At 39.1% G+C, this 15,616-nt stretch overlaps 1 protein-coding gene across 1 annotated transcript; it reads left to right on the top strand.

Moving 5' to 3' along the window:
- The first annotated feature begins 48 nt into the window (after window positions 1-48).
- Window positions 49-4,830, top strand: aldh7a1 (aldehyde dehydrogenase 7 family, member A1). The gene is made up of 2 exons (XM_044043728.1): window positions 49-131; window positions 2,502-4,830. The coding sequence occupies exon 2, from the start codon at window positions 2,507-2,509 to the stop codon at window positions 4,133-4,135; it is 1,629 nt and encodes a 542-aa protein (XP_043899663.1). The 5' UTR covers window positions 49-131; window positions 2,502-2,506; the 3' UTR covers window positions 4,136-4,830.
- Window positions 4,831-15,616: the final 10,786 nt, after the last annotated feature.

The raw sequence follows: 15,616 nt of genomic DNA, 5'->3' as shown, positions 1-15,616 counted from the left end.
CGTGTAGCCCCGGCGTCAACCTGTGAGGGGCAGCAATGAGAATTTAACCTATCGGAAATGCAAAAGAAAGAAGAACATCGAGACTTTGGAAATCGAGGAGTGGACGTGGCCTCCGAGCACCTGATATCAACGTGAGTAAAAACTTATCTCACGAGCACAAAAGTGTCTTCAAATCGTTTCAATGCAAAGGTGCATGAAGCGAGGGTCCAGATATCATATCGGTTCGTTGATGTGTGTCCGTGTAAATTGCAGGACCTTGAGTGGCGGTCGTTTATCTCGGCCACCATGTCGTTCCATGCTGCCAAGTTTTTGCACTCAAACACATGCACAATGTGGGATTGAACAGATTCAATTCCTAAATAATTTCAATTGTTTGCAGTCAGAGACACGCCTCTATCATTAGGGTCAAGATTCAAAACCTCACGGTGACAAACCTGGATTTGCTCGAGTGCATATTGTGGTTAAGGTAACTTTGTGGCCTTAAACTTAACAGTATGGTCCACGATAGTGTAATTTAATGTTTATTTATAAAAAATAAACTTGTTTCTATTTGATGCAGTGGAAGAGAATATGTTTAACAATTGCCTTTATTCAAAGTGAACGGGTAAAACAAATGAAATTAATTAGTAACTTGCACCTGTTCTAAGTTCACTGGTGCAGTTTTTCAAGTTTTTTGGCATTCTTCCATTCCTTCCTGAGAGACTTAATTAAATCTGTCTCTTCAAAGCTGTGATATTGGACTCGTGAAGTCAGGGCTCTGTAAAGGCCACACTATCTGTTGCTGAACACATTGTTCTTGCTACTGAAGATTGTACTTTCTGACCATGACACTGCTTTTTGCGTAATTGTCATACAGCAGAATGAATTTGGTACAATGTGTGAAACTTGTGCTTAGGACTGTATTTTTGACCATATATACACGGACCATCTTCTTCTGTTCTTTGACGCTAATAAACACACAGCAGCCACTACTTTAAGCCATTCTCCTGTGACCTCTGGCATCATCAGGGCGTTTTTGCCCAGAGAACTGCCACTCACTGAATATTTTCTTTTTTAGACCTTTCCCTGTACACCTGAGAGATGGTTACGTATGAGAAAATCCCAGTAGATTTGCAGTTTTTAAACATTCAAAGAGCAGCCTATCTACAACCAACAACCATGCCATGATCAAAGTCACCCACATCACCATTTTTTTTCTTCCCGTTGTCAGTTTGACAAGTCATACTGACCATCTCAACATGCCTAAATGCATTGAGTTGCAGTGTGATCAGCTGATGTGTACCTGTTCAGCGACTTGAACAGGTGTACCTAATGAAGTGGCTTTTGAATGTATGTATTCATTTCATTTAGTCATTTGGTTCAATTGGACTCTGACGGTTTGTATTCCATGTAGCAACTGTACTATTTTCTTCATACCAGCTGACCCAATTAGAGCTGCAACAACCAATTTAATACCTGTGCATTTTCATGAATCTGATGTTGACACTTCAACCATCAATTTTGAGTTTTAATTTGTTATGAATGAAAACTACAAATAAACAGCAAATATACACAATGTGGGGTCTGTATTCAGGTATGTTTCTTCTTTGTTTAAAAAAAAAAAAGACAAATGATAAACCTAAATTAAAATAGTTGCAGGGACATCTTGTTGCTTGACTAATTGACTATTAAACTTACAGTTAAATATGCATAAATGAGGAAGCTGTAACATAGGGCATCTTTTTTTTAAAAACAAGCTATCTTTGGAAACCACCTGTTGACTATAGAACATGTGCACTGTCGCCTGCAGTACACTGTTACACAACTGACACACGGCTTACACTATTATGTCAGTGAAGTTGATAGATTTTTTTCAACCTAGTGAGTTCCTGATCCTGCTGATATATATGGATCCCTGTGTAATACATTGGGCCCCCAATCAAAGTATTATTTGTTGAGAAATTGTATTATTAAACTCTTGTTTGGTGCTGGTGGCCTGTGCTGAGATGGGGTGGGTTTATCTTGTGCGCACAATATGTGGAGAAACATTATGACATTGCTACTCACGAACAGGTGTTATTAAAGGTGAGTTAATGTGTGTTTTGAGCAGTTCATACTGTGACAGTCCTTGTATGTGTGCGGTACGTCAGAGGGCACTGGGAACAGGAGGAGAGACAGCAGATGTAATGTCAGCTCTGACACTTCACCAATTAGTCCACCTTGTGTCGTGTTCAATAGTCTACCACAATGAATGTTGTATGTATATTGCGGAAACTCAATAACTGGAAAAAAAAAAAAGGAAAAATGAGGTGCGTCCGTGGGACATCTGGACAGTGAATTTGATGTCATTTTAGATTTAGATGCATCCCTGAATGTTGAAGTTTTTTTTGTTTTTTGTTTTTTTACAGTATAGCAGCAGTTTATCCAACTGAAGTATTGATTTGTGAAGTATTTGTTTGAAATTTTATATAATTGTCAGTTGTAAAATTGTAAAATACATTTTTCATTTTGTTTGCTTTCAGCATCCATGCAGCGCTGCCTCACTCTGACTTTTGCCCGGCGCAGCAGGCTCTTTTTGAGAAATAAATTTGTAACGGTCCACTGCCAGCAGACAGCAGCCATGTCGAGTCTCCTCATCAACCAGCCCAAATACTCCTGGCTGAAAGAGCTCGGCCTGTCTGAGGACAACCCCGGTGTTTACAATGGCAGCTGGGGAGGTAGTGGAGAGGTCATCACATCATACTGCCCTGCCAACAACGAGCCAATTGCCAGAGTGACCCAGGCAACTTTGGGGGAGTACGAAGAAACTGTCCAGAAGGCGAAGGAGGCTTGGAAGGTTTGGGCGGACATCCCTGCTCCAAAAAGAGGGGAGATTGTGAGGCAGATTGGTGACGCACTAAGAAAGAAGATCAAGGTCCTCGGGAGCCTGGTGTCTCTAGAAATGGGTAAAATTTATGTTGAGGGAGTGGGTGAGGTTCAGGAATACGTTGATGTTTGTGACTATGCTGTGGGTCTTTCTAGAATGATTGGTGGTCCCATCTTGCCCTCTGAAAGACCAGGCCATGCTCTGCTCGAACAGTGGAACCCCGTTGGTCTGGTCGGCATTATCACCGCCTTCAACTTCCCCGTAGCAGTGTATGGCTGGAACAATGCCCTCGCTCTGACCTGTGGCAATGTTTGCCTTTGGAAAGGAGCTCCAACCACCCCTCTCACAAGTGTTGCAGTCACTAAGATTGTGGCTGAGGTGCTGGAGCAGAACAACCTGCCTGGTGCAATCTGCTCTATGACCTGTGGAGGTGCCGATATTGGTTCTGCTATGGCAAAGGACGAGCGTGTGGATCTGGTGTCATTCACTGGCAGCACTCATGTTGGCAAGATGGTGGCCATGACGGTGCAAGAAAGGTTTGGTCGCAATCTGCTGGAGCTGGGCGGAAACAATGCTATAATTGTGTTTGAAGATGCTGACCTAAATCTTGTGGTGCCGTCTGCTGTATTTGCATCTGTGGGAACTGCTGGTCAGCGCTGTACCACAACCAGGAGGCTGATTCTGCACGAGAGTGTTCATGATGCAGTGGTTGAGAGGGTCACCAAAGCTTACAAACAAGTCCGCATTGGAGACCCCTGGGATCCCAACACCCTGTATGGGCCACTGCACACCAAACAAGCAGTGGATCAGTACTTGGCAGCTATTGAGCAGGCCAAGCAACAGGGCGGCACTGTGGTCTGTGGTGGAAAGGTGATGGACCGTCCTGGCAACTATGTGGAGCCCACCATTATCACTGGACTGGCTCACGACGCTCCCATCGTCCAGACAGAAACATTCGTCCCCATCCTCTATGTCCTCAAGTTCAAGACAGAAGAGGAAGCCTTTGCCTGGAACAATGAGGTCAAGCAGGGTCTTTCCAGCAGCATCTTCACCAAAGATATGGGCCGGGTTTTCCGCTGGCTGGGGCCCAAAGGATCGGATTGCGGCATTGTGAATGTCAACATTCCTACAAGCGGAGCAGAGATCGGAGGAGCATTCGGTGGGGAGAAACACACTGGAGGTGGAAGGGAGTCTGGCAGTGACTCATGGAAGCAGTACATGAGGCGTTCAACATGCACAATAAACTACAGCAAAGATCTTCCTCTGGCTCAGGGAATCAAGTTTGAGTGAGGTTTCGGGTTTAAACATGTTTAAGCGTCAGTGTGGAGCAAAAGAATAGCACTTAATGTGTCTAGGGAGCCAAGTGTTGCCTAATAAATGCAAGACTTCCTTTTGTTGTTGCTCTTTTGAAAAGCTTTACAGATCATATCTATTTCTCTGGTAGTGAGTCTTAAATATTAATCTCAGAAATTTGGAAACTAGTTTTGTAGATGAGGTCAAATACTGTTCCCCTATGGTGTGTACTTTTCTTCATGAGGGTTTGGGTACAAGGTTACTGTAATAAAAACTTAACAATATAAATCTTACCACTGTTTCAGAAGAACAACCAGACTAGACATGTAGCAATTCTTAATGTGACAGTCAGTTAAGAGGCAGATTTTTTGACAATAGTTAATGTATTAACAGAAAGACACCTTAGCTTGCAAATCAAAGTCCCTGTAGTACAAACAGCATTTCACCACACTGTTTGAAAGAAATCATATTAAGGGCTCCAGGATCATAAAAAAACAAACAAATGCATGTTTATGGAAGGTGGCTGTTAAAGCTCCTGCTGAGGGTAACTTGACACTATCAGAAATTACTGAAGGTATTAAAAGGATTGTGTGTTGTGGCTGATTAGTGCAGTTGTTTGCATCTGAAGTGCCATTGAAGTCACAATGTGCTTGTCAGCCTGACTAGCAAATAATAAAGGTTCTCTGTCGATATGTGGACTTAGTCTGTGTTTTTTTCCCATATTCTCTACATACTCCATTGATTGCCACAAAAAGCATTAATAAGAGGGCACAACATTTTTGATCCTATGTGGATCGTCCTCAGGTGAGGAAGATCCAAGTTAGTGTATTCTACCTCGCACCTTCTGGAAAAGAAGGTAAATGTAGAATTTCTCTTGATAACCAACTTTCATACCTACAAATACCACCTAACCACCAAAGCTGGGATAGGGCTTATTCCACAAGCTTCAGTTTTAGGCAAACATACATAAAAATGTTGATAAAAATTAGTGTGTTTGTAATTTAAGTTCCAATTCATTTTTAGTACTGTATGTGAAAGTAACACCTCATATTCACCAAGAGTCCAAACTTCCCTGTGAAATCAACACAATTTTATCTGTCCCGTGCCAAATCACTAATTATCTTATTTCACGTTACATAATCAGTCAGAACCTTCTATATAGAGATAAACTGTACTGCAAGGCATGATCCATTATCACTAAATGTCTATAAACAATCAAAATTCACAATCAAATTATACAGCTGTAGATTGTATGGTCTGCAAACATTGCATGCTGGGAAAAGGATCAGCTCCCCTTAAAAATCTGTATTTGTTTAACAATTAGTTTATGACAACAGGATTAGGTCCATTTCTGTTTAAGATAAGGGGAAGTTGCCCCATGTAACGTTGCGGCATTGTTGTATGTTTGTAGGTGATTTGGTTTAACTTTTTATCTTTAAATATTGAAGAAATAAAGTCTGTCTCTTTAACGTCAATACTACTCCATCTCCCATCCTCCAGGCCCCCATATGCTCACCCTCCCACTCAGCACCTCTCTGCCTCATACTCCAGCTCTGCCTCTCTCCATTTAATGCAGCATCTACTCTCACAGCTGATAGGAAGAACTGAAACCAAAGAGCTGTGTGCGACTCGTAATCCATGCCATTTAGGACGTACGTCGACAACATCCATATCTTCTGCTTCTCATCTACACTGGAAAAAGGTAGAAAATAATTTTTCTAAATGTTGAGTTTTTGGTGTGAACTATCGTCTGCACACTGTTAGATGTTTCATGTGGATTCATTCATCTGTGATGCACTGCCTCAGCAAGAACTCTACATCTAGCGTAAATATTACATTACATTACTGCAGGTTTTGGCAAATACACAAAGAGCCTCCTCTATGCTGTTTAACGTTTGTATCGTGAAGCAAATGGAGTCACTTTCTTGCTGTGAAACCTACAGTAGAAGTTAAATTAAAATGGAGATGGGCATGAAACATTTGGAGTGGAATTGCCGGCAACTGTGGAATTCAGTTGAACCTGTCAAATCTGTGTATCCGACATCAATGAATGTGTTTGGTTTTCAAGCGATGACAAGGTAACCCCTTCATTGTTTCTTATGTTTTGAACCTACTCTGCATCATAAATAACTGTGGGCTTGTGATAATAAAATAATGATAATCTGGTGACATAAGTGTTGCAGCTGTGATGGGAGGTATTTGCAATGATGGCATTAGCACATAAGGGTTGTTCCTCACTTCCTTGTATGTTTTTTTCCCATACAAGACTTGTGTGATTCACTTCTTTGAAACTTCTTTGGACCATGTTTGTTCATGCTTTGTGTTGCTTGTTTACACCCCTGATTTACAGAAGTGTCTGGGATTCCCCTGGATTGAAACACTCTCACTTCTTCTCTTTGCACATTTCCTTTGCAGCCTCTTACTGAAACACAACTTCAAAACTTCAGACCCATTCATTGTGGTGTTAATTGACTCCACTTGCTTTAATTGAGAGCAGCTTCAAATGTTTGAATGTTTTGAAAGAAAATGTTTGGTGCAGATTATTATTTTTTTTTTACAAAAAAGGCATTAAAAAGCAGTTTTACTTCCCCCACCATATAAGCATTGCTGTATTTTTCTAATATGAAAAATGTTAGGTGGGCTAAAAATAGGTTAGGTAGATACTGACTACGACAATTCTAGTAATTACTGTGCAAACACTAATTTTGTCAATATTTTCCATGACTTGTTAAAGGTGAACACCTCTTCTAATGTGTGTGCTGTTTTGTCTTGTTCTGTTAAATTCGGCACTGACAGTACTTGGCTTTTGCCATCAGCAAACCTAAAAGCACACTTGGTGTCCTGCTTGTCAATAGTGTGACTCCAACACAACATGAGAGGCATTATCACAGAAATGATGAGGGCTCTTCAGCAAGCTGTCGCTGTGACCGTCTCTCATGGGCCAACAATAGCTCTGAGATTAGACAAGAACCTGACACAGAGACAGAGTAAACTGCTGGTAGTTAGGACGCAAACATGACCTGAAGTGATCACTTCTGAGAACTGCATCCATGTGGGTCCTTGTTACGTGACCATTAAAGCACCCACAGTGGATGGATGTACAGTAGCTGACTGAGTAAGATGCAGTGTAGGTAGTCACACGTTCTAATTTTAGCTCAGAAAAGAGATTATTTACTTTTGGGAAACGTGACTGAATACTGTATTTGTAATGTGTTCACACTTGGGGTAGAAAAGCACAGATCACTTTCACAAAAAAGGACTTCCTCTTAAACTGCATTGAAATGATGCAGAATAAAGCATCTGTTTTCCTCATCCCATAGAGTGACAGAGAGAGAGAGAGAAACCCCAGCAGGGCTCACATATTTTAAGTCACTTTTCACTTTTCAAAAGGGCCCTTTTTTCAATAATTCATTATGCATAGCAGCTCTGGCTCTCCCTGGTATTTCTCCTACCTTCTTGACGTCAGTTGCCATTTATGAGGGTTACCCTGGCAACGGCCAGCCTCCCCGGGAGATGTCTGGTGGATAAGACGGCCCTGATAAAGCCTTTTAAGGTTCTACTGTTGCTACACCTTTTAATTGCCTTTGATATAGTAGAAGTATCACATAGGGGTCATCAGGGCGCTTCACTACATGTGGGAAAAAAATGGGAATGTGTGAATAAAAATGGGCATCAAGAAGCTGCGTTAGATTGATGTCCTATTATCTCCACTTGATTTGATCACCCACGTACTGGGCTCATTTTGGAGCAGTCCCATGAAACTGAATTGGACAAAATAATTCTATTTTTGGCCCTCTTTTGCTCTACTCTTCTACTCCATTACACAAAAGACACATGTGCTATTCATTTTAAAAATGTAGAATTGTTGCAATTACATACTGTAAAAGAGAGGATGGCCAGTACTACACCCATAACAAAATTATGTTTTAAAATGGAAAGATCTGATATTCATGTATACCATTAAATCCTGAATTCCATTTGACATGCAAACTTGTTTATGAATCTTACTAATTAATTCATTCCAGCAGAGCCTTGTAATAATTTTGCATATACATAAAACATCACTTAGTAAATGGTAGGATTCACAAAACTGATCTTTACATTAGGAAGGGAATTTTTCTTCCCCTTCTTTAGCCCTAAATCCACCCTCATTCAAATGATTTAATTCAGTTATATATAGTAGCTACTGTTCTCTGGGCTTCGCGTCTCGCATGCTACCCATGCTGAATTTGCATGAATGCAAAAATGTCACAGTCAGTGGCAACAGTTGAGCTACTGTATGTGATACCTGTTCCTGGCTTCAGCGGCTATTTATAGACACAGCAACATGTATGTCTTTCCCTTTTTTCAGACACAAGGCTATTGATGTGCTATTTTTACAGTGTCAATTTGCTCCCTCCCTCCCTCCCACTCTTTTTGTTGCCAAGCAATGGGCCAAGGGACCTGATTGGCCGAGGATGTGCTTTTGGACACCCTGACTCTGATTCTCAGATAGCTAATAAACTCAGTCATGTTGCTCACAAGAGGCCAGAGCACTAACTCTTTCCTACACAATTTTGTTAAAATACATAAACCACAATATAATCAAACCACAAACTGTAGTTGCGTTGGATTTGCATGATTAATATCTACCTTGAGCAATCAATAACACATTTGTTGAGCAACATCATACCTGACACAACAAAAAGCTTTGGCTGACCCACAATGATGTCACGTAAAACAAGCAATGGCAAAACCTGTTAGCGTGTCATCACGTAGACAATTTAACAAAAACAGGCAAGCATCAAAATGTCATGTTTACTCTGAGAATGTATAGATATAGGGGCAGTTTTGTGGTTGTGATGTGTCAACCATTTAAATCTTAAGTCAGTCGTATGGACTGTATGCCGTGATTACAACTGTTATAGTGAAATTAGTGAAATCTAAAACTGTAGTTCTCTGGGGGGGGACAGAAAGACAGAAACGGCAGCACCAAAACTTTAATCCTAACTGCACTATGACAAACCATGAATAACATATGTCTCTGTCATGTTAATCCTAATCCTCAAAATGCGTTTAGGTGGAAATTGGTTTGACACACCTAAACTACTGCTGTGTGTGTGTGAATTCAATTAGACTTAATCTGACCCCATGCCACTCCGAAAGGAAACTAAGGGCTGGGTAACTTTCATCTTTCCTCCATTGATTATGGCTCATGCAGAGATATGGAAAAGCCTTTCCCACTGCTCCCTTTCATTGGTCCCATTAAAAATTCAACTTGTCCTAATGGGGAGAGATCCTGTTCAATGAGCCAACCATGCTGTGTTGGTGTGAGACTTGGCACAGCTGTGGCACAATCCAAACCTTTTAAAACTGGCAGGTTGGATTTTAGGTAAAATGAATAGAGTTATCTTATTTATCTTTAATATTGTATATTTTTGTCACAGTATATTATTTAATTTAGAAATGACTACACATTTCATTAAAAATGACTTGGTTAAATTATTTATTACAAGCACCTTATGTCTCATTTCTTGATTTTCTAACCTGCTCTACTTTTTGCTTTTCATACAAAATGAGCTCTTACACATTCACCGCAGCATTATGGTCCATACATAAATGTACTGAATTTCTGAACACTCATATGTCCATATGAGTGGACAATTATAATATGTACAATTATAATTTGTGTTACTTCTGTTTTTGTACAGTGTGGCTGACGAATGACACAGTATAATCATTATTGAGTATTCAATACATATTGTGTCAATATTTGCAGTTATCTTGAAAATGAAGGTGTCTGGGTCTTTATAATGATTAAAAATACAATTTGAAGCAACTGTGATTAACAATTATTTGGTTTAGGACATAATTCCAAAGATGTTTCTGTGTGTTGCTAAATGAATATTCCCTTCCATAGTCCAATTTATGATGTATTGGCATTTTCACTGCTGAACACCAATAAATTGTTCTGATAACAAAATGTCTATATAATGTGACAAAGAAAATAATACTCCATATGTCTTGATGAGATTATTCCTTAATCTGTGTATGACTTTATTTATATCAGTGCCTTATTTAGATTATTGCAATTTAACTGACTGATATTATGGCATTGCTCTAAACCATTGTACACCAACAAAAGTGAATTAACAATATCACTCAGCAGCAGAGCACTGTATCTCATTGCGCTACATCCCATTATTCTTTATTTGTACAGCTCTAGGTTAATAAACCTTTACCACACCTCAGTTAAACCCAGGTCTGGCCATAAAGGCATACAAATAAAGACTGAATTGGAAATACGCTAAATTCTAGAGCTGTCCTTTCCTCACATGTAGTTGTAATGCTTTTCTGGTTCATTTTAAAGAGTTTTAGCGTTTGAACAACCAAAGCAGTGGTTCGTTTTATCAAAATGTAGCTTTTCATATAGATTTGTCTTGCATTTGAATCACTACAACAATCTGGGGCTACTCCAGTCGAACATTTGTTTCCTCAATCCCATTCGGTTCCTTTTTGTTGATGGGGCTGACGGACTATACCATTCTGACAGTAGGGTCAACAACCAAATTTACAAATGTTTCCAAGCCAGGTACATGTTATTAATTTGTGCTTTGGAATAATATTGCTTTGGAAAAATATAGATTTTTGAATAAAAAAAAGAATAGATACACCTTTTACAATTGGTTAGAAAACACAGCTGATCGTTCTACCCACCACCGCTCACCCCTCCGCGTAGGCTGTTGCCATGTTCCCACTTTCATGGGTGTGGTGATTAGCCTGGTTGGTGAAAATTTTAGTCAAATCCTACCGGAGTTTGCGATCGTTTCTAGCCCACTAAACTGAGTAGTTTGACTTATAATTAACACAACTTCCTTTGGGGTTTGTCTCACAGCTGGAACCATGGTTGTCGTGTGAAAACGGACCGGTGTGAGTCGGGATTGTATGCACGGACAGAGTAAAAAAAAGAAGCCTGTTTCAGGTAAGAACGGTGTAGTCTTGTCTTGATATTTTTGTGACTTTAAGGCAGTTTTTTTTTTGTTTTAATCTGTTATAATAAGGTTTTCTTTTTGGGGAGAATTTTGCTGAGGTTTAGACGCATTAATGTCAGTTATGTGGTGTGATTCCCGGTGCTGTGAGCAGCAGAGTAGCTGTTGACATAACTGTTCACAGCCTCAGTGCTGTGCTTTTTTTTCTCCCTCAAACGCGGCCTTTCACTTGCTGTCAAACCAATCTCAAACAGAAACACAAAGGCTAAAAACATCCACCACCATAAACATATTCATCTCTACAGCATTTTCTCTTCTTTAACTGCGCCTACAGTATCCTGTGCTGTCCCCCTCCTTTTCCCATTAAATATACATAACAGTCCGCCCTCAGCCGAGCAGCAACTGGTTGCGTGACAGTTCATCCTGCGATTTGTTGCATTTGAGATTTTGACAATACCGATATGTTTGTTTTATGTTTGGATGAAAATGTTCAAGTGCACTTTAAAAGTGTGTGTATATGTAATAATAGGTTGATTAATTGAATAAATAATGGTAAAATAGGCACAACTAATTGCTTGGGCAGATGAATTAGTCTACCTCTAATTAATACCACGAATACACACAAGTAGAAGTACAGTCTTGTTGTAGGACCGTATTTAAGATCCTTGTTTTTCACTTCAAAATGAAACAAATATATACGTAAACTGAAGTAATATGAAGTGAGTGCCGATCCAAAAATAATCAGTAAAATAATCACTATTCAGAGAATAGAAGACACTCTCAAGCACTCTTAAACACGTTAAGAAATAGATGAATACACACCAGCTGTGTTTTTGTCACTACCAGTATCTCTATATATTAGTATTAGTATCACTGTATCAATATAACCCTTAACTGATTTTAGGTTTCAATCTATTTGTGATGATTTTGGTCATAACAAAGGGAAATATTTCTATATTGGGCATTCCTAACAAACTACATCACTGTAAAATATGATCTGGATGTATGTGTATTTGCCATAGTGTGATATACACAGTTATTTGGTACATCTGTTGCCAATAACCAATGCAGTACTAGTAACTCCTCACTTTGTGACATTTTTATGTTCACGTTTTGTTTGTTTTCGACATAAACAAAAAGTTTGACGTGAAATGTGTGATCAGAGTAGGCTATACATTTTAATCGGATGTCAGTTTAATGTGAAATTGCTTTTCCCTCCGTTTGTAATTCTCAACACATTAAGGATGTGATTTGAACATGTGTTAACTGAACCAAGAGAAGTTATGTAGCTCTGCACTTTTCTGCAATCTCACCAGGTATTTCCTCCATTCTCTGGATGTTTGGTGTAGTCAGTGGGTTACCTGAACATGTTTACATGTGGTGGAACAGCTCCTCCTCATCAAGTTTTCACTTTGACTCATCTCCTGGCATTGCATTTTAAATACAGTTTCTATAATTTACAAATCACACACACACCAGGTGTATTTTTCATTTTCAGTCATGTTAAACAAAATTCAAACCTTACAGTCTCTTGAATATAGGCAGCTTTGACATATTTATGATATGGCTAATTGGCAGTAAAGTCTTCAGAAAATGCATCTATTTTCTGTTTTATTTAGTGAAATGAGAGTAAAATACTCTGACACTGATATTTCTATATTTATAACATAAAATTCTGATTATATGAGCAATCAGTATAACACTGGTTATAATACATTAATACATAATTACAATAAGCATTCACAGTAGGCCATGTTACAAAAATGTGCTCAGACCTTTTTATAATTCATATACATCCTGACCATTCCATGTTGTTTGGCCCCTGTGGCTCTGGGTGCAGCTGCATTGCCTATAACTCCTGCTGCTTTGCTCACAAGTGTTAGTTTGTGATTGAAGCAGATGTGACAGACTTCCACTGAATGTGACCCAGAGCTATCAGGAGTCACTCGCTATGTTGACATGTGCAAAATTTCTAAAAGATCTGTACTGATTGTAATTTACAATTCCATCATTTACATTGATATCCTTTCATCAGAAAATGTGGAGGAATAGCTCAGCTGAACACCACCACCCTTTGCAGTCTAAAACTGAGTTTCAGAAATGACAGCAAATTTCACTTTTGCATTAAACCCATGACTACACAGTTAATAAACAAACTGGACACAAGAGCAATGGGCAGCATGCATTTACGCTTTGGAGAAATGGGGGTCTAGTACCTGCTCAGGTGTTGATATTTTACAGTTACAAGCCCAATTCCCTTTCACTTGGCCACGGGCTGCCCACAAATACAATTTTTTTTTCTTACTGCAGTAAAAGATAAGTCAGTACCAGGCTGCACATATTTTTAATAATTGAGAAAAATACACATTTTACATTTTTTTGTGTTTTTTAGTGAGTGTATTGCATTAATTTGATTGTTTTTCTGTTGTATTGCAGTTAAATGTTATTGTTTTAACTTGAGGCTTTTTGTTTTTATAAGGGCGGTAACATGGTTATTACTGATCACATTCAATGATGAGTAAATTCAAATATTATGCTATTCTGATAGTTGCTACTGGTTGGTTTATTTCTCAGTAATGCAGCACAGGAGCAATTGAAGTTTCCCACAGTGAGTCTGAGACCCAGCTCTTGTGGTGTCAAGCAGCCCTATCTACTTTAGCTGGCAGCCACATACTAAACAATGGGCAGCTCCAGCACACAGCTCCACCTTTGTCACCCTTGATTGTGTGCCATGCTCAGGCTCTGTGTCACTCGCTGGCTGGCTGCACAAGCTGGAGGAAAGACACACTCACACAGGCACTGAGGTTGTATAAATTGTGGAAGGTAAACATTGAAACTATTTATCTGAAAACATTATTATTTGATGAGTATTGTATTTAATTACTGTATATTCTGTTTTTTCTCTTTTATTCCCTGATTTATTTTCAGTCATTAGTATTTTAGTCTATGGTGTTTCCTCATTGTTACTGAGATGATGCAGTTTCCTCAGTTCTGCTTTTTTTGGTTTATTTGCTTTATAATTTGTTAGGAGTTTGTGGGGGTGGGTTTGGTTTTTCCTTTAATGATGTGAAGAACTTTGAGGTTCAATTCTTGTATTGTGCCTGATCAAGCTATCAAGCTATCAATTTATCATTTGATTTCAGTAGTTGTACGTAGCGCTGCAACTAACGATTGTTTTCATAATCGATTAATCTGTCGATTATTTTCTCGATTAAAATATCCATAAAATATCGGAAAACCTTAAAAAATGTTGATCGTGTTGGTCAAACCTGGAAATGATGATGTTCTCAAATGTCTTTTTTCCACAAACCAAAATGATTAACTTAAGGATTTCTTTGTTATCCAGAGCAAAGAAATTAAGAAAATATTCACATTTAAGAAGCTAACAATCAGAAATGTTGTTTAAATCATGGAAAAAGCTTTGAACTGATTAATCGATTATCAAAATAGTTGTCGATTAATTTCGTAATTGATTAATTGCTTCAGCTCTAGTTGTACGGTGTACCATCATTGACGGAAAGCCCCGAAAGCATCTCAGCATCGCTCTCTACCGTACCTTTACCTAATTTGTCCTATGTGCTGCAGATCACAATACAGGCCCCAGTCTAAACTCACTGAATAAAATGGATGTATGGTATTAATGGAGCTGTACAGCATCACAGGTGAGCTGACGCTGAGAGCCTCTCTTCAGTGAGGTTGCGTCATCCAGAGGCGAGTGACGTCACTGCTACGCAGCTGGGAGCATTGTAACACTCACTGTCTCTGATGTCTTGTTACTATCCAGAGCCTCCTTGGCTGAGGCATGAGTCCACAATGAACAGTCCAATGGATCCTGTCGTCTTGGATCTGAAGCACAAAAACAGGGAATTTTGTTAAAGTAATATTAAGACCTACATTTTTTGCATTACATTTAATTAATCATTGTATTATTTGTAACACCATCTTAAGCTTCTTGTTTTTGTCATATTTTACATATATTTTTGTTAATTTCATTGCTATATTTTGTAACTGCACAAGGCATTTAAATTGGGATTTGATCATCTCAGATAGCAGCTTCTTGTACAGGTTTACAAGGCAGTCACTTCTATAATTTACTTGGAAAATGTTCCTTGTCTGTGTGTGTTGAAGAATGCCCAGGCCACAATAGTTTTAAATCCTCCAAAAATAGTGAACATAAAGCACAAGCATCATGCACCTTACATTAACATGCTTTCCCAGGAAGAGGAAGGGCTGGACTCAGCCTGATTGTTGAATTATAGAAATGAAATGAAAATTGAATCTTGGAGGGTGAGACTTTCTGGGCAGTAGACTGTAAAACAGCCGGGAAATTAATGGGGGAAGGGTTCCAAACATTTCTGAGGAGAGTGTTTAAGTGCTGTGTGACCCACATTCATCCTCCCCAAGGTAAAGGTAGTAACACACACACACACACACACACACACAGACATTCATACACATAGTATAGATGCTGTATCTGAAGCTTAACCCAGACATACATTTAAATAAATGT

This window comes from Solea senegalensis, linkage group LG14, assembly GCF_019176455.1.
Source record: "Solea senegalensis isolate Sse05_10M linkage group LG14, IFAPA_SoseM_1, whole genome shotgun sequence".
In the NCBI taxonomy this organism is placed as follows: domain Eukaryota; kingdom Metazoa; phylum Chordata; class Actinopteri; order Pleuronectiformes; family Soleidae; genus Solea; species Solea senegalensis.
The sequence above is the reverse complement of the archived record's forward strand: the minus strand, read 5'-3'. Positions and strand labels throughout refer to the sequence as shown.